The sequence below is a fragment of the Trachurus trachurus genome (assembly GCF_905171665.1).
Source record: "Trachurus trachurus genome assembly, chromosome: 18".
Classification (NCBI taxonomy): domain Eukaryota; kingdom Metazoa; phylum Chordata; class Actinopteri; order Carangiformes; family Carangidae; genus Trachurus; species Trachurus trachurus.
The window spans coordinates 26,779,808-26,798,457 of record NC_139909.1 but is presented as its reverse complement, the minus strand read 5'-3'; the positions used below and the strand labels follow the sequence as shown (position 1 = coordinate 26,798,457).

The 18,650-nt window shown below is 42.7% G+C and overlaps 1 protein-coding gene across 3 annotated transcripts in view; it reads right to left on the bottom strand.

Moving 5' to 3' along the window:
- The window catches only part of adamtsl3 (ADAMTS-like 3), a 114,772-nt gene that overhangs the window by 22,322 nt on the left and 73,800 nt on the right, over positions 1–18,650 (bottom strand). For 2 of the 3 annotated variants that reach the window (XM_083993003.1, XM_083993004.1), the window contains exons 3-9: positions 14,867–14,994; positions 7,720–7,765; positions 7,123–7,359; positions 4,161–4,287; positions 3,882–3,956; positions 1,957–2,114; positions 179–290 (exon numbers count right to left, since the gene is read on the bottom strand). In XM_083993003.1, the coding sequence (XP_083849129.1) occupies positions 179–290; positions 1,957–2,114; positions 3,882–3,956; positions 4,161–4,287; positions 7,123–7,359; positions 7,720–7,765; positions 14,867–14,994 (883 nt within the window). Of the gene's footprint in view, positions 1–178; positions 291–1,956; positions 2,115–3,881; positions 3,957–4,160; positions 4,288–7,122; positions 7,360–7,719; positions 7,766–14,866; positions 14,995–18,197; positions 18,304–18,650 lie in introns of those variants that run through there. The other variant, XM_083993005.1, reaches the window with a different exon arrangement.

Below are 18,650 nucleotides of genomic sequence, written 5' to 3'. Positions count from 1 at the left end.
TACTCAGGGAAACGTTTACTCTTAGAGTCTTAGATCAAAGAGTCAAAGAGGAGCTTTTATCCGTCAAAACCTGTCAGCATCACAGTTATCAATCACTTGGCACATGATTGAGTTGCCAATAACATTATTAGCCGAGTCCACTGTTGTAATGCCAGCAGCAGCAGCACTGCTCTCCTACCTCCACCACATGTGACAGAGCAGGGGAAGAAGTCGGTCTCTCTCCAGCGGTGGATGATGGGCTGGTAGTAGATGTACTGGATCACGCTGTCTACTCCGCTGGCAAACAGCACCTGCAGAAACAGTGTTTAGGGAACGACTGTCAAAATATTCCTAGATGATCTGTATAGAAAGTAAATAGAGCTGCAATCATTTGCTGTTTCTGCTGTCCAGTTATTTTTCTTCTCCTATGCAAAGCAAAAAAAACTACTGTGCAACACATGGCTGAAAAAGGCTAGAATCCATTTAGTAATGTTTTTTTTCCACATGCAGACAATGGAGTAATTTGAGGAACTTGAAATGTCAGTTTCTGCACTAAAAGTCCAACACAGCTCCGGACAGGATGAATCAGAGACACACAATTTCTTCAGACATTGGTTTTTCTGGTTCTTTTGTGGAGGAGATTTTGTAAAGTTTCAAATTTAAGCAAACATCCTATTGTGGAAATGCCCCCAAACAGATTATACCTATTAGAAGCATAAATCAAACTCCACTAGTCTCTGACTCATTCACATTCATGTGTCCAGAGGAGAAAGACTTTCTGGAAACTTTTGTTGTAATATAATTTTCCATTTGCCCAAACTTCCAGCGCTGCGATATGAGTTGGCCGTCTGCCTCCTAACAGATTAGAAAATTACGCATTTATAGCTTCTCAGATTTCTGTCTCCTCACTTCCTATTTATTGTCCGATCCTGACTCATGTTTATGAGGGTGGAAGTTTTTACAGGCATTTCCTTGGTCTGAGGCTTGTATAATTTTTAATGTCCAACCTCTGGCCCTCATCTGAGAATGTGTGTGAATACAATACAGAAAACGATGTTGTAGCCACTGTGTCATTGCATCGTAAAAAAAAAAAAAAAAAAAAAGAAATTAAAAAAAATCCACTGTTCCACTACTGAATTTCTGATAGTATTGTTATCACTGTATGACACAGTACTTCAGAAATGTACTGATTACCACAGAGAAGGCAATACAGCAAAAAAAAAAAAAAAAAAGAAGTCATTTGCATTTAATATCTAATTGGCTCACACATGCTCTGATATCTTTAAATCTAAACATCCGAAATCAAATCTGCTCTGGACTCCAAATGACTCGCAGGAGTTCACCAGGAGTTCATGGAAACAAGAACTTATCAGAGTGCACTTTGGCTGCAGCGCACCGTTTTCTGAGCTCCACACTGACAAAAACTACAGTTCTGAGTTGAGCTGCGGAACAGAAAAAACAACAGCATCCCTGTGATGTGAGATGTTCAGAAGACCGAGGCTGAAGGCTGCTGGTTTGACTTGAATAATAAGAAAAGAAAAGAAAGTTTAAAGAAGATGCTCGACCCAACCAGCAATAACTGACTTTTATTGGCCACTTGGGGGCAGACACTGATATGATAAACCTGCAGTTATGAGCAATATTTACAGTGATTTGCTCCAGTACTCCGTCTAGTTGAGCCTCGGTCTGGCTCCACCTACTCCTGAGAGACACATCTGCCTCCAGAGCTGCTAAATGCTCCACTGTTTCACTCTAGCCAGGTAGTGCACAGGGAGTTCCTCTGAACACAGCTGATCTGAGCACTGATAGTGAATCAAAACTGAAAAGCTGAGGGCCGTAAAAACCAAAACAAACAGCTGAGGGACACTGACTTATTGTATAGTTTTCAGCAAAGGGACCTGAGGAGGGAGGTGAGGTGATAATCATAATGCTTTACATGTAATCCTAAACAATGATTAGTGTCATTCCAGCTCTTACTTTGACAGTGAAGTCGGCTCCGAGCGGGCCGGTGATTCTCAGGATCTCCTTGTCAGAAAGTTTCTGGTAATCCAAGGTGGTGTTTTCCAGGTGGTACTGGCCTGTTGTATCTAAGAGCAGCTCACCTTTCAACCCCTGTAGAGTCTTACTCTCCACATCTGAAGAGGAAACACAGCAGACAACTAGAGCAATGGATGGACACATCGAGATCAGATGGTAGAGTTAAAGCGATAGTTCACCCAAGATTGAAATTTCACTCATTATCTCCTCCCCCTCATGTGGACTAAGGGCTGGGAGAAGTTTCAGAGTCCTCCGTGGCTTCTCTGAGTTACAGGGGGTCTCGACGTAGCAGTGCATGTCAATATAACGGTTGCAAATGGATACCAACTGTCTTCGTAACAAAAAGACACACCACAAAACATCCAAATACCTCCATGCTGCTCGTATGTAATGTCCGTCTTGTATTGAAGCCCCGACATGCGAAATTGTCCCGAAAAAAATTAAATAAGTCCACTTTTCAAGCTTGTTTTGTAGCAGAAGCTTCTCACAACTCCTCTTCCCGGTTCATCATATCTGGACAAACTAGGAAGAGGACAGACCCTGGTTTGTCCAAATATGACGAACTGGGAAGAGGAGCTTCGAGAAGCTTCTGCTATAAACAAGCTTGAAAAATAGACGTATTTAATTTTTTTCGGGACAATTTTGCATTTCGGGGCTTCAATACAAGACGGACATTACATACGAGCAGCATGGAGGTATTTGGATGTTTTTTGGTGTGTCTTTTTGTTACGAAGACAGTTGGTATCCATTTGCAACCGTTATATTGACATGCACTGCTACGTCGAGACCCCCTGTAACTCAGAGAAGCCACGGAGGACTCTGAAACTTCTCCCAGCCCTTAGTCCACATGAGGGTGAGTAGATAATGAGTGCAATTTCAATTTTGGGTGAACTATCCCTTTAAGTATGTCCACCATTTCACCAGTTCAGTTCCTCTTTGATTTATCACAATCATTTCCCACCTTCTTTTTCACCATTAACGTGTAATGTGACCAAATAAATCAGAGGAAGTGATTCAAATGTCAAGAAAAGGATGAATTTCATCCTAGTGGTGCTGAGAGGCAAAGAGACCGAGTTTGGCACTGGCATGTTAGGTCTGCAGGCAAGCCAGCACCGCAGTGAGCTTTTCCACCGTTGGACCTCACTTCAACCTTGGCCTAAACCGGGTCTTGTGCGAATCCAGCAAACACATTCAAACAAAAACAACGGGGGGAAGCACAGGAACAAGCAGCAACCAGCAGCCGTCATCATCTGCCGACAGATGGTTACAATTTAAGTGCCCTTGGCCAAAAAAGAAGTGGGGGAAATATTTAATGAAAAAATCTGCCCATTCAGAAAAAGAAGAGCTTTCGGCCTGGCTCAGGAAGTGATGTGTAAAATAACCGTGGAGCAAAAGATAGGTATGGAGATGGAACATTTGTTATCGATTTGATTCAGTGGGGAGTTCTGGTGCCAGTACTTTGACATCAGTGATATTTGCTGGAAGCCTCGTGTCTCCTCAGAGCCAGAGCGAAGGGGGGAAATAAATATCTCCTCTGGTTATTCTTCCCTGAGCCACGTTTAAAAACAGCCTTTATGAGAAAATGTAATATATTTGGCCATTATCAGGAATAGAAGGTTAATCATGTTGAATGAATGTTATTTGGGTGAGATATTTATTAAAAAGATTTATGAGAGGTCAGGCAAGTATAATGTGTATAACGAAAAAGTAATATTCTTTTTGCATCACACATCATTAAAAGATATCGTAGCCTGCAGTAAAAGTAAGTGCAATATTTGGCAATTAAAAAAAAACCACTGCCAAATATAAATATCATGTTTAACTGTTTTAGATGGGATGGGCACCCTGGACCTACCAGGACTTACACAAGTGATCCGGGCCTTTCAGAACCAGACGCACATGACGACTCTTATAGGGGATGACGACAACTGTGTCCTCAGCTGGAGTGGGACGGACAGAGAGAGACAAATGTAATCAGGACTTATAATGAATTGCTAAAAAAACAAAAACAATGGATAGATAGATAGATAGATAGATAGATAGATAGATAGATAGATAGATAGATAGATAGATAGATAGATAGATAGATAGATAGATAGATAGATAGATAGATAGATAGATAGATAGATAGATAGATACTTTACTTTTTCCTGATGCATGCTGGGATTTGTAGTGTCCTCGCACCAGCCGACAGGATGAGCCATCTCCATTGCAGACGCCACAGTTGTCTTCCTTTGCCGTGCTGCCCAGCTCATGATCACAGCCTACAATCTGTAACACAAAAGAGTGAACCTCAGCAAACAAACACAACAACAGACTCACACACTAACCTGATTTATGAATGAATTCCTTCTCTTTAAGCTTCAGCTTTCAAAAAAGGACCAGAAATGGAACTCAATCTATATTAGGGTTTGGTGCCAGAATATGAAAGGAAAAGAGGAAACACAAGGAAAAATGAAAACAAGTCCCAGTTAAAGTACATGTTGGTTCTGTTAGACCTTCAATCTAAATTCAAAAAGAATGTATTTCTTCATCGTACCATGTCAATGCTCTAATCAAATGATCCAAACATCTCTCTGGTTTCGTCCATATTCAGACCACATCTGCTGTTTGTCTTATTAAGATAGCATGAAACATCCCCTCTGTGCTGATCATGGTTTTTTCCCCACTGTTTTCTATTAAATACTATCTGCAACCATCCGTACTTGATTGATGGCGTTTTTCGCAACCTCTGTCGGTAAGAAAACCCAAAAACCACAGTGTGATTCTAAGCATGGTAAGCAGAGTTCATTGAAATCCTAGTGTGTCTCTGCACACACACACAATGCCTTGGGACGTACTTCCATTCAACCGGGGAAAAATGCATTTGAAACTATTTCCTGGACTGTCAGTTAAAAGACGAGTCCCAACTATTATTCTCATTGGGTATTCATTTGTAAAGCAGATGGCATGGTGTTAGCATAAGTCAACCTACCATGTATGAGTTGTCTCAGATTTATTACCAGCTGCATGTGTGTGTGTCATCATGGCGAACTGTGGTCTCAGAGACACTAAGTGTAGTAGGAACTACCACAGAGGCAGTTTGAACATTTCTCACAGCAACAGGTGTGTGGCTGACATCAGATAAAGGTGGGTGTGGCCTGACCAAGGGGGCTGGTTAGAATTTCTATTGTTGGTCTATGTTTGTTTTACTGTAAGTTGTTCTATGTAATCAATGCATGGTGGTTCCAATCCTTACAGTCCAGTTTGTTTTTAAAGATATTTTGGGGCATTTTTGTCTTTACACTGCAAAAACTAAACATCTTACTAAGAATATTTGTCTTATTTCTAGTCAAAACAAATCTCATTCTACTTAAAATACGACTCATCACATAAAAAGTAGCTTGTTTTTAGACACTTTTTACTTCTTTCAAGCAGATTTTCACTTGAAACAAGTAGAAAAATCTGATAGTGGAGCAAGCACAAAAAAAGACAATTATTCTTGGATAGATTTAGAGTTTTTGCAGTGTAATTGACAGAGAGACAGGAAAGTGGCACAGTCAGGGAATCAATCTGGTGATCACTGCATTGGGCATTGCCAACATGGGACCTTCACCACTCGGCCACCGAGCACCCCCTCCAGACGGCTTTTAGAAATAAATCATCGGACCGGATCATTGGGTTGTCAGAACTTCGGCTGGTGGCTGAACTACACCACTCACACAGGGACGTGCATCAGCGCCTTGCATTGAGGCTTCATTCACAAAGTGGAGGTAATGTTATTGTGAACTCCAGATAATTAAAAGCAGCAACAGCGGGGCTGGTGCTGTTTTGATCCTGTGAGTCTGAGACACCTGCTGTGGCGGGAAGTACCACAGAGGCCATTTTTATGAATGAATAAAAACTGAGTAGGAAAGCCGACTTCAAAATAAGGCTGAGCTCGAAGATGTTTACAAGATTAGTTTTGGTTCACTTATTATCTTCTGCATCCAAATGCACTGTAATGACAGAGACTATTGTGTTTATATCGATAAATAAATATATAAAGAAATGAAATAATAATGAAGTTTTGGAAATAACTCCCCTTAAGCTGCGATTCCGTTTTGATATTGTATTTGGTTATAAACTGTAAAACCCTTGAAATACACGTTCATAAATGTCACAGATTCTAAAAGGTTGCTGTCTGCTGAAGCCAGATGTTTCATTACTTGAGTGCTTTTATTCCATCAAGCAGCATAAATATTTCCACGCACTTAATATTTGTCCAAGAGCGGATTCAGTTTAATCGAAGCCTGTGACTGCTCACAACATACTGCTGAGTTTACTCGGCAAGTCACTTTTTTTCTTAATCGCAATTTATCTATATCATTTTCAGTTTTAGTTTCCAAGAAATCTGTCTTGCCAACATCACAAACACTGTTGCAAACACTGAAGCAGTGAGGATTCACCAGGTCATATCCATTTTGTCTTCACAATATTGTGAGTCTGTAATTGGCTCATTGTGATGTCAGCAATAGATAAATGAAAATAAATAAATGATTACTCATCAGTGGTAGCCTAGAAATCTAGCTGCACCCTAGCGGCAGCAAATCTATTTGCTCCGTAGGTCTAGAAACGAGCCATAGGAACTTTTTGAGTCTCGAACACCGTTTGTGTTCACCAATCACAGCGCTCTGTTTAGAGAGTCATTGGGCGGGCTTAACGCCATGACGACATACTTGCGACGGTGAAAAACATGACAAAAAGATGGCTTTGGCAAAGGAATCATTTGAATCGGCGTTGGCATCAACTATGAAAGAATTAAACTTTTTTTTTTTTTTTTTTCTTTAAAAGTTGAGCAAGAAACTGCACTGAAGTCATTCATTTCCAAGAAGGATGTATTTGGTGTTTTGCCGACGGGATATGGGAAAAGTTCAATCTATGTCATCCTGCTCTTTGCTCTGATTGGTCGTAGCGCTACCCTATTGCGTGCAGAGGCAGTTTGAAAGACAGCTTTCATCCCGCCCCCTGGATTGAGCCGAGGTCTACCGGTCGTTGCCAGACTAGACATGTTAATGATATAGTCTGGCTTGTCAGGCTACATCAGTGGCAGAAAACAAAAAAAAGGTTTCAGAGTCCATGTCCTACCTGACACACTCCACTGATACACATGTCCAAGGATTCAGTGTAACAGCGAGTCCCATCCAGCACCTTGGGTGCCAGCTCCACCATGAGGCCTGAACCTTTGGCTTTGCACTTGAGGGCGCAGGGGTTGTCCGGGTCGTTGTACACCGGCAGCCACTCGTGGTACTGACCCTGGTATCGCACGTCTGCATGAGCCGAACACTGCTGGGCACGGAAGTCTCCAGCCTCTGGAGGGCAGTCCTGAGGGTCACAGACAACAACATTACAGGCACTTTACTGATCTGCACTCAATTGATAATGTACATGTGTGCAGAAGATTCTTAGCATCACAGATCTTAGCGGTTGACTTTGTGATCGCTACATGTAAATACCAGTTTAAATGAAAACAATGGGGGTTTGATGTTTCCCACCACAAGTTCTCACAACATTTGATCCTAGATCATAAAATTACACCCCATAACCATAAATCCTGATAATATTTTCACAGTTCCACCTCACTGGCTTTTCAATCACAATCTGCCGCCCCAGTATGTCTCAAGAGAAAACCACTTGAAAGCTCTATTGACACCCATTACATAAAGATGAGTTTGCTAAACTTACCACATTACTGCAAGTGCGATATTTGATATTCTGCCCTTCGCAGGTCCTGCAGGAGAAAAAATAAAATAAAATGTGGGTGTACTGGCTTTGGGGGTGGATGATAAAACAAACCACAATGCACACCAGTGACCTGCTGGCTGGTATTTCAACCGTTGTCTTTCATTATCTAATTGAATTGCTGAGCAGTGAATGCAATCCTACAGTCATGGTTTGGCAGCCCACAAAAGTGGATATGTTGAGACTGAAGTCTAATTCACACAGTATGACTATACATAAATAGAAAAGTGTAGCATATGGTTTCAGAAGGGGGGGTGTAGCAAATTATGATATAACTGGTTGTTGGGCCTTGTGTGTAACAATGGTGTTATACAACTGTAAATTAGGCTACTGCATTGTTAATAAACTTTATATTAAGAGTGTTGGATTTCCACCTTTACTACAAATACCAGCATCATTTTACTGTATTCCACTGACTGGCATTCAGTTGCAGTGTGTTGTTGGGGATTAACTCTATAAAACAAAACTTTTTATTTTTATTTTTTTTAGCTAAAGGCTAATCTGCTCACAACGCTACAACCTGCTAACTGGGTCATGTTTACAATTACAATGTCAGTCACCATCTAATTTTAGCACATTAGCATGCTATTGTTGGTCAGCCCACAATGCCACAACATGCTAACTTAGTTATGTTTAGCAATGATGTTTACCACTGTCATCCAACCTAGTTTAGCATGTTAGCATACAAACATGCACTCAACTAATTGATCAGTTGATCTCACTGTAGTGTAGCCTTCTTGGAATGCAAACAAAAAAAACAAAACAAAGGAAAACTTAAGCTTTCAAAAAATCCAGGATTTAAACTGTAGACAAAAATGGAAAATGGAAAATGGAAAACAGGACTCAGTAGGTACAGAAAATGCAATATATTCCCTCATTTCTTCTGGTGACGAGTCTTTAAATAAATCCTTGCTTTATAACCATTAGTACCACACATACAGCAGTAAAGCAGACACAGCAGAGTCCTCCAGTCTGTGTCTGCTTAAGAGATTGGAGCAGTTTGGATCACGACTCGGTGTATGACAGTCTGCAGTGTCTTTGCCCAAATTATGGAGCTAACCACTTACTGAAAATTAGGATTCCTTTGTGCTTTGATGCCGAGTGATGATAAACCATTGATGGTGACTATGATAGGCCAATTATCCAAGACCCCAGTGGAAACTAATCAAAGGATATTCTTTGGAGTTTGGAAACTTAAGAGGAATTCCAGTGTCACGGGCCCTTAGCTAATCTGGAATCATGATTGGAGGCAACGTTGCAGAGTTTGGACTCACGGATGAACGAGGGCTTAAGGATTTTTACAATATTATTCCAGAGAGCAGAGGGAGTGAATGTGGAACGTGTGGCATGGCAAGAACATTAGACCCTGTGACAAATTCAGACAGTCCTCTCTGCCAAGCCAAACAGCAGGTCATGGGGCTTCAACCCAAACAAGAGACTTTCAAAGACCAAGAGTTGAAAGACAGGTAGCAAAGATCTGGATCCGTGTGGAAAATCACGCTGGGAGGAGCAATATATAATCTAGACGTTGAAAAAAAAAAAAAAGAGGCACAGGGAATAAAATGAATTTCCCTTTTCATTTCCTCTTGACTTTGCAAGCTACAAAGTGGAGGCTAAGCAGAAGCAGGGCCTGGACTTGGGATTCATCATGGCGTCATCACAGGTTAGGGAAAAACGACTTGGTTGAAATATCAAAATTCCTGGAGCACATAATACATAACTCACAGACTATGACCCTGCTCGTTTCTGCCAAATATACACAAAAAAAGACACAACTACACAAAGTTTGCTACTCAGCTAACAACACACAAGAGTGCACATAGAGTAAAACTACCAGAGCAGGCCAATAACCTCATCTTCAGAAAAGAAAAGAACTAAAATCCACTGTAACCATGAAAAATTCATAGTAATAACTCCTTATAATGCTGGATATGCAGTAAAATTTGTCTGGCCCATATATGTGTCATCAACTCTTCTTGCTAGATTGAAAGTAATTGCAGGCAAAGCTCCATAACCTTTGCCATAATATTGATACACTTGAGGCAAGTCGGCAAATGAAAATGTGGCCGATTTTGTAATGACTAAAATATGCCGATGCCGTGAGCCCGGCCATTGATCAGTTTGGGAAAACTGGGAGCATTCGGGACATCTAAGAAGGAAAAGTTGAAAAAGATGAAGCAAAATCAGAAAAGGCACTCCTTTGTTCTTCTGTGATCCACAGTGAAATGTTCCTGTAAGTTGCCCAGAGTGTTATGAAATTCTAAATGTTTACGGTCCCCAGTCGGGTCATTAATGACTTCAGTGACCTTTTATTCATCCACACTTTTTGCCACCATCTGAAATTTGTCCTTAACACTTTGTCATATCCATGAAGTGTTCTATAGTGCTTTTTCATCAGATATTTGTCTTCCCTGATTGAATCCTGATGTTTCTGTGGTGTCCTTTGTAACTTCTTTTGGACAACAAGTTCCTTCTCACACATAAAAAATAAAGATGGGTAGACTAACTGCACATATTCATGCTCCTTAGAGGATGAAGATTCTCCATTTTCAGAGCCTCAATGACTACTTTAGCACCTTTAGCATGATACAACTTGACCTTCAGATACATTCATCTCTCTTTCTGATGAGCACATTCATGCACCTAAGACGATAAACTCTTCAATGTAATGTATTTTTTCTCCCAGGCTTTCGGACCTGTGTGAGACGAAGTTGTTTGGTTTGCTGAATGTATGTGTCATTGCCAAAATTGTCTTTTGAAATGTACCATTGTATTTGTTATTTATTTTATGTAAAGCACCTTGGTCAACCTAGGTTGTTTATAAGGTGCTCTATAAATAAACGTGACCTTGACCTTGACTTGACAATGCAGTGACCATCTCCATATAATAGCATCCACCAAACATTTGGATCTTGAGTCATTTAGTTGGTCCCCAGTTAAAGCAGAAGTAAGCGGAATGTTTGTGTTAATATAAGTCTTAAATAGTTGTATCTTCCGACAGCAATCACTTCTATAGAGTGTTTGGTCCAAAACACAGGTCTGTCAGTCACTCTGCTCTGCTGTAAGCTGAGGAGAAAACTTTCCTTGTATCCTACAACCTTTATCCAATGAGGAGAGAGAACGGCATAAAGGGGCGGTCCTCTCTGTGTGTGCAGCCAAGGGATGCGCGTGAATGTGGTGACGTAGGGACGAGGACCAATAGATCCATGACGAGGGCGGGGACTGCTAACTCCATCGGCTGACAAGAAGTTAGCCAAAATGACCAGATCGCTTACTTCTGCTTTAATAAATCAACATCCTCTTGATATCTTGTCATGACTATTCTTTATAGACATTTTCCACTGAGGATGAAGCCTAAAGTTTTAAACTTATATGTCATATATTTTTGCTTCCTAGCAAACATCTCAACAACCATGGCATTAAAACTGGTGGAGATTCCTAATACCACCTGATATAAGCTATATTTTCATAACAATGATGAATTGAAGATTTGCTCACAGTTTGTGTTTTATTCTCTTTTCTATTTTTTTCTGCCTCGATGATTCTTGATCATTTCAAAGTCTTGGATCTGATCTGATCTGAGTGGTAGAGTGGAGAAGGAGGGTGTTGTTAGCAGCGGCCACACAGAGGGTGGTGCCCTATACTGTAATGTCAGAGACATAAACGTGGTGCCAGGCACAGGGTAATTAGACAATTCATTGCCTTGGAGAGAATTCACTTTTAACTACCTTAGCCTTTAAACACAGACCCTAAACACAGCTGTGGCGTGCCTTTGGTGAAATTCCAAATGCCACAGATATTTAATGTCACTGCCAGTAATTTCAGAAAGTCAGTGACCCATTGAATATTAAAAACATCCTTATCAGGAATGAGAAGGTTTTTTCGAACACTGGATGTTTAACTGTTTCCTTGCCCCTGCCCTGACCGCTCATCTTGTCTTCCTCGCTGGTGGAAGGTTATTACCAGGTTACACTGCAATTTACTATCAGCTTATTTAAACACAATCTAAATAAAGTAAAGACAGGCTCCTTGTTATGAAAATAAATGACAGAAAAGAGACAGATATCTTAAGTGTTTGCCAACCGTGAGCCTCATAAATAATAGTGCAGCCCTCTCTCTTGCCATGACACCCAATCCATATGTCCACACTTGCTTCAAACCAGCTATGCTGATGTTAATAATGGAGCTTGTGATCAAGTGAAGTGTGTTGTGCGGGTGGGACTAATGAGGGCCAGGCGATCTGTGTTTAGTCTGTGCCCGATCGGGAGGTTGTCTAGCGTTTTCGCAGTAGCAGTGAATCCTACGTGCATGTGTGTGTGTGTGTGTGTGTGTTTAAAGGTCAGAGAGTTGGAGTGGTATTGGTGGGAGGGTGTTGCAGGCCCGCTTCCAGCCGCTCCTTCCAAGGAGTCTCTCTCTCTCTCACACACACACACACACACACACGCGCACACACAAGGGGCCTTGTGCTGTGCTTTTTTAATGACGCTGTTTGATCTGCCACCCGGGGCCAGGCTACTGCTCCCTCATTCCCACGCAATAGCGGCGGGTGAGGTGGGATGAGGTGGGACGGAGAGTTCTTCCATTCGCTCAAGAAGCCCATACACACGACTGCCACCGCCAAAGGACACAGCAGTTTGTAAACACACCCGCCTGGGCTTACATGAGCATGTACGTCTCTACGCATACATACACTCCTGACATCCCACACGGAGCTCAAACCCCAAACACCTCTTAAAACGTCAATTGCTTTTACAGCCAGTAGCAATCTGAGGTTTGCCTGACCAAAAATTTCTGGGCAAGCAAAGAGAAATGGCAGCTGCTGATATCATGAAATGAACTCCTCAAAAAGCCATTGACCTCAGTGTTTACAATGCAGTAAAGGACAGGGAGGGGGGAGTCTGTCACTTTGAGTTGGAGGATTTGACAGCCTTATGCTTCTCAGCCCGGGTCTTCAGTGCCAGCTCAGACTGATTCATGGTTATGGAGAGCTGGAAGCACCTGATGGTGGACCTGGGCCGTGACCTCATGTGTGATCCGTGCTGTTTTCCCACTAGGTCTTGGGACAGTTGCATTGTTTAATGATCTCACTGGCCGCCGCTGCTCCCTCAGAGGCCCCCATCACCCAAACAGAGGTGACTTTAGCAGCAAAGCTCACTGGCTACCTTTACTGAGTGAGCGATACTTTCTGGGAACTGTAAAATACAGGAATGCAGTGAAGTCACCCCACAGCTATTTCCCAGTCCATAAATGTGACAACATTTCTATGGAAAACATACCGTCCTTCAGTCTCTTTTTTTTTTTTTCTCTCTCTTGTTCCTCAAATCCATTTGTAATTGGCCACTTTGCCCAGAACACTTGGCCCGCAGCTTTAATCTTGAAGCCCACTGGGTTAGCTTGAAGTCTACCCAACTGGGTGACTTTGGCACCAGGATGAAAGGACAGAGAGGTTCAGAGTGCAAGTTCCAGTTTAAGCCAAGATGATGAGCGGTAGGAATCCCACCACTGTGGGCTCATTGTTTGCAGAAGAGAGTTATCAAAAGTGTCATGTATTGTTTGGGAGAAACATGTCCAGGCCGTTGCTGAGGATCGGACCCCACTGTCAAGATTTAGGGGCTCATGTGGGCGTCTAGACAGCCTTCAGAGGTGGACGGGCATGTGATCTTGGTTGACGCCCTCAGGACTATTTAACAGTCACAAACTAGTCAGATGTATTTTTGAGCACTCCCATTACAGCCCATGGGAACGCAGCGATTGATGAGATTTACTCACACTATTAGGGACGCTGTCTGGATTTATTTGGCAGAGCAGCTGTGAGACCCCCACCCACCCCCCACCCCCACCCCTTTTTTCTCTTGAATCCTGAAGCCACTATATGGCACTTTAATGGAAACCAGTCAGGACTTTCCTCTTTAAAAGAGGAGATTACCCGGGATAGTGTTTGAACACATGCTTACAAATTGCCCGTGGGATGTTTCCATTTATCTGAGGGTCAATGAGTCTCTAACTTTAAATTATACACATTCAATTTGCTGCACATCCTCTGCTCCTTGGATGGAAGCATCTCTTAATCATTGAGACTTATTTATTACAGGGCATCACTCCCTCCAAAATGTGACTGCTCTTCATGTCTCTGGTTCTTATATTAGAAATAATGCTTCTTTGTAGTGGAGGAGAGTTTAAGAAGCTCACAATGGCAACATGCTGCTGTTAAAGGGATAGTAGCATTTTTTTAAAGTGGGGTTGTATGATCTACAAATAACCCCTAAGTACTTTAATTGCAGTAGAAGACTCTCTGCACTCCTCCCGTTAGCAACGCCAACCCATAGCCCTGCCCACAGATTTACAACATACAGTGTTGTGAACAGACCCAAAGAAACGGCCTATTTTCACGGCCTAAAAGAGGTTTTACCTGAATAAAAATACCCAGTTCCATTGTTCGCTATAATATAATTTTTTCCAGCCCCTCAAAGTGCAAGAAAAATGCAGTTTTTATTTGGACCTAACCAACTGCTGATCGGCGGGCACTAACCCTGGGCGGAGGGATACATGAGTTACGTGAGTTACGTGAGATACGTGAGATACGTTTTTCCTGCACTTTGAAGGGCTGGAAAAAATTATATTATAGCGAACAATGGAACTGTGTATTTTTTTTTCAGGTAAAACCTCTTTTAGGCCGTGAAAATAGGCCGTTTCTTTGGGTCTGTTCACAACACTGTATGTTGTAAATCTCTGGGCAGGGCTATGGGCTGGCGTTGCTAACGGGAGGAGTGCAGAGAGTCTTCTACTGCAATTAAAGTACTTAGGGGCTATTTGTAGATCATACAACCCCACTTAAAAAAAATGCTACTATTCCTTTAAGGAAGTATACTGTTGGAGGTTATGTATGGTACTGTAAGTGGCTGTATTCTGCTTATGTACTTAACATTTATCTGTGATTTCCATGAATCACCACTCAATTAAATGAATGCAATTTGTTTTACCTAATAATACACTCTGTAAAAATGTAGGAAAATATGCTGCACACGACATTATTGCATGTATAAAACAGGTTTTTAGGTGACATCTGCTTGGGTTGGTACTGTAGCCTTACTTGGAGCTGAGGCATCGGCGAAGGGAGTACGAGGCTCCTCCTCCACAGGTACGTGAACATTCGCTCCACGAGCCCCAGGCATCCCACAGCGTGTCTCTGTCCTCCTCTGACCGGGCCGTGCGCGAGCTCTACACAACAGGGAAGAAGGGGAGGTGGGATTGGGATTGGAGGGAGAAAGGAAGCGTAGAGTTTACGTGATCTGTCATGGACGGTGTGTGAGCATCCCCAGTTCCCTCCTCCGCTGTTGTCACCTCATTCATTATTAGCCCTTTCCCTCTGAGGCTCTGTGTTGGATTGTCTAAACAATCGTACATGGTAGAAGTGACCTATTAAACTCCCTACAGTAAGTTTCTCATCTGGTTTAGGAATATTCCTTAGTGTGACTATTCCTAAACCATAGGAGTACATGTGACAGAATAAGACAGATGGTAAAGGGAAGTAATCAAGTATTAGTCCTCTCTTAAGCTTCAGGCCTCTCTTGTGTTCCTCTTTCTGTTAATTGCATCTTGCTGTATTTGGCAGCGGAGGCTTGGATATTACTGCTGGGTCCAAAATCAATATTATGGGAAGATGAATTTTTCAAGTGCAAGGACAATGTGTATCTCAGATGCCAAAAAAAAAGGAGATCATCTCCAGCCCTCTGTGTTCCTCTCCTCTCCAGGCTTTTTATATCTTTCAGTGAAGATCGGACTGGGCTGACTCACCTTAGGCTCTTAGGAAGGTGTTTATTTGTAAGGCTGGCACTGTCACATGACGGCTGTGTGTGAGGTATGTTTATATCTCTTGGTTTTACTCAGCTCAATGACCTTTACATCTTATTTTCATTTTACTTTATTCATTTAACCAGACACACCAGAAGGTTCCTGTTCCGCAGCATGAAGTAAGGAATTACATTACATTGAAAACAAAAACAACACAACACTTTGCAGAACTGACAGGCTGAAGTTAAGTTAAGTTAAGTTAAGTTAAGTTAAGTTAAGTTAAGTTAAGTTAAGTTAAGTTAAGAGAGCTGTGCTGCCTAAATAGCAGAGTGAAAAGGAGAATAAATTGCCTTTTGCTGCCTTTAACAATGAGAGCTTATCTGAGTGAAGGTGGTTTTCTACTCAAAAGCTGCCAGAGAAAAAGAGGTGAAGGGAAAAAAAACTGCTTCTATACCTGTTGAACGGATGAAAACCTGGAAAATGAAAAAAAGAAGAAAAAAAGAAAAAGAACTTGGAACCAACACTGGGACCAATCATCCACCTTCTGTGCAGCAGGAATGTGACTCAGTGGACTGGAGGTGCAAACACATTCAATAAAATAATCTGCCATTCACCGGAGGGTTTAAAGCAATGAATAGGAAAATTATCATTTTTCCACAATAAGCCCAACACAGAGGCAGGCTCTCTGCTGTTGGTGAACCATGAAAGAATATTCTAAGATTGCAGAAATGCAGTTTTTTTTGTGCGCTCCCACCGTGACATCTACACACCGTGAGGTGGCAGATTGTGCCTGCGCATCCAGCAGAGTTTCTGACAGTGATTTAAAAATCCCAAATCCTGCAAGATTAGCAGAGAAATGTGAGGAACAACAAGCCCACTAACTCTGAACACAGTGAATAGGGCAGCGGCTGAGAAGTTAGTGTGCAGCACCTGCTCTGAAAAGATTTACGCTCACTGAGCTGAAGGTCCAGCTTTGTGTTTAAGACACACAGCGTTGAGGTTTTTTAGAGGGAGAACTCCGGGTATGCTGAGTTATTTTGACCTCTTTGACCTCCTCTTCCCAACAGCATGGCATTGTGCTTTGTCTACAAAGATGAATGATCTTGTAGAGGAAAGCAGATACAAGGTAATAATACCGCTCTGATTATTTTCTTTGGGTCACGGTAGCAAAAACACCTATGCTGCGCGGCGCAGAGAGGGGGCTGCTGGTGGGTTCACGTTATTAAAAGTGCATGGGGACCGATAGAAATGGCTGTCAGTGCCGATGACGCCTGAGGAACAGCAGAGGGGAACGGCAAGACCTAAACACACGGCCAACGGAGCATACAGCCAAACATATCGGCAACGGAACGACTTTCTGCACGGGCCAACTATTTCAATGTTTGGATCCACGGTAAATAAACACAGGCTGCACTCTGGGCAGCCGGTTAGCTGCACCACCTTAATTCTCCTTTGAAAAGCAATCAGTGAATTTTGCACTCAATTACAGTTGAGAGCTGTGTGTTGCAACGCCAAGAGAGCCCGGAGGCATAACAAGGATGGTGAGGAAAGAGGGAGAGAGGGGAAGTGGATGAAGGGACGGAGCGGAGGGGATGGAGATGTGGAGGTTTGTTTGGCCGACTGTGCTGCTATTGTTCTCCACACCAAGGCCGAGGAACACAAGGCTCCGCTGGTCACAAGGCCGTCCTGCTGAGATTTTGGATCCGATGGTGAAAAGGCTCGGATATCCACTTGGAGGCTTCCTAGCCCTCCGTCGCTACACATCCCACCTCTCCTGCTCTGATCCCCCCAGGGTTTTATTTGCACTGGATGGCTTCATAGAGGGGGCAGGCTCCCTTTCATATCACTCACAAAGCCTCCTCAGATTCCTCAACAGCACCATTTACACAACAAAAGCATGTATATTTAGATGTTTTTGTTCTCCGGCTCAGTTACTATGAGAAAAACAGAGTGAAACACATGACCACAAAGGAAGCCTGGCTGTCACCCAACCCATGTTTTCACATCAAGTAAGAGGGGGGGGAGAGGAAATGAGCATATGATAAAAAAAGACCACTGATCTCCACATTATATGTTCTCCTGATGGACAGCTTCTATTTAAGTCACCTGTCAGCAGCTGAGAGGAGGGACATTTTCCTTGAAGATGGAAAACTCCTCGACAGGGAAAAAGAAACCCGAGCCCGGTGCCTTCTTTTGCAGACTGTGTCAATATACACACGATGGCCTTTTCAGTCGGCGGAGACATACGATATTTGCACATCTGCTGAATCTCTTGTCGACCGCTGCGCGTTGCACGGCACTGTACTCACTGTAATGCTGCGAGGCAGTGGCTGCTGTGTAACAGGGAGCGCTCATCTCCCAAACAACAGCCCCGCTGACCTGCACACGCATGACAAGTCGGCTTTTTTTTGGAGAACTTGGATCAAAGACACAAGAGGAGGCATGGTGACTTTTCACACCACTAACTACTGCACCACTGCTGATGGAGCCACACAATCTGTGCAAGAATACATAGAAATACACAGTAGGGAAATCTATTTAAACACATGCTTTGAATTGAATTAGATAAATTATTAAAGTATCAATGAATCTTCACAGGATGAGATGAAAAAAAGAAAAGTGTACTGTACCAGGATCAGGAGAGCTGTCAGCAGTAGCTTGCAAGATGAAAAGTCTTGCTCCATGCCTTTTCAAGTATTTGAGACGATCAACTCCAGTTCTGCCCGCGTGTTTGTGTTGAGTGTGTATGTGCGTGTTGAGTGTGTGTGTGCGTGTTGCCCTCCTCTGGGTCACTCTGTGTGTCCTGTCTCCCGGCCGTCTCCTCTCTGACTTGCTCCCGTTCTTCCTCAGGAGTAACTTGTGCAAGTTGAGGGGAGGGAGGAAGGGCTAGGAGGGAGAGAGAGTGTGTGTGTGTGTATGTGTGTGTGTGTGTGTTTTTTGTGTGTGCGATGTGTGAACGAGGGGGAGTAATCGGGGGGTATCCGAGCCCCCGCGAGTCCTCAGGTCTGGCACACCAGCCAATCAATAAATGGGCCTCAGTCAAGCATGCTAGTTCAAACAAGAAGCTGGGCCAGCTGCAACTT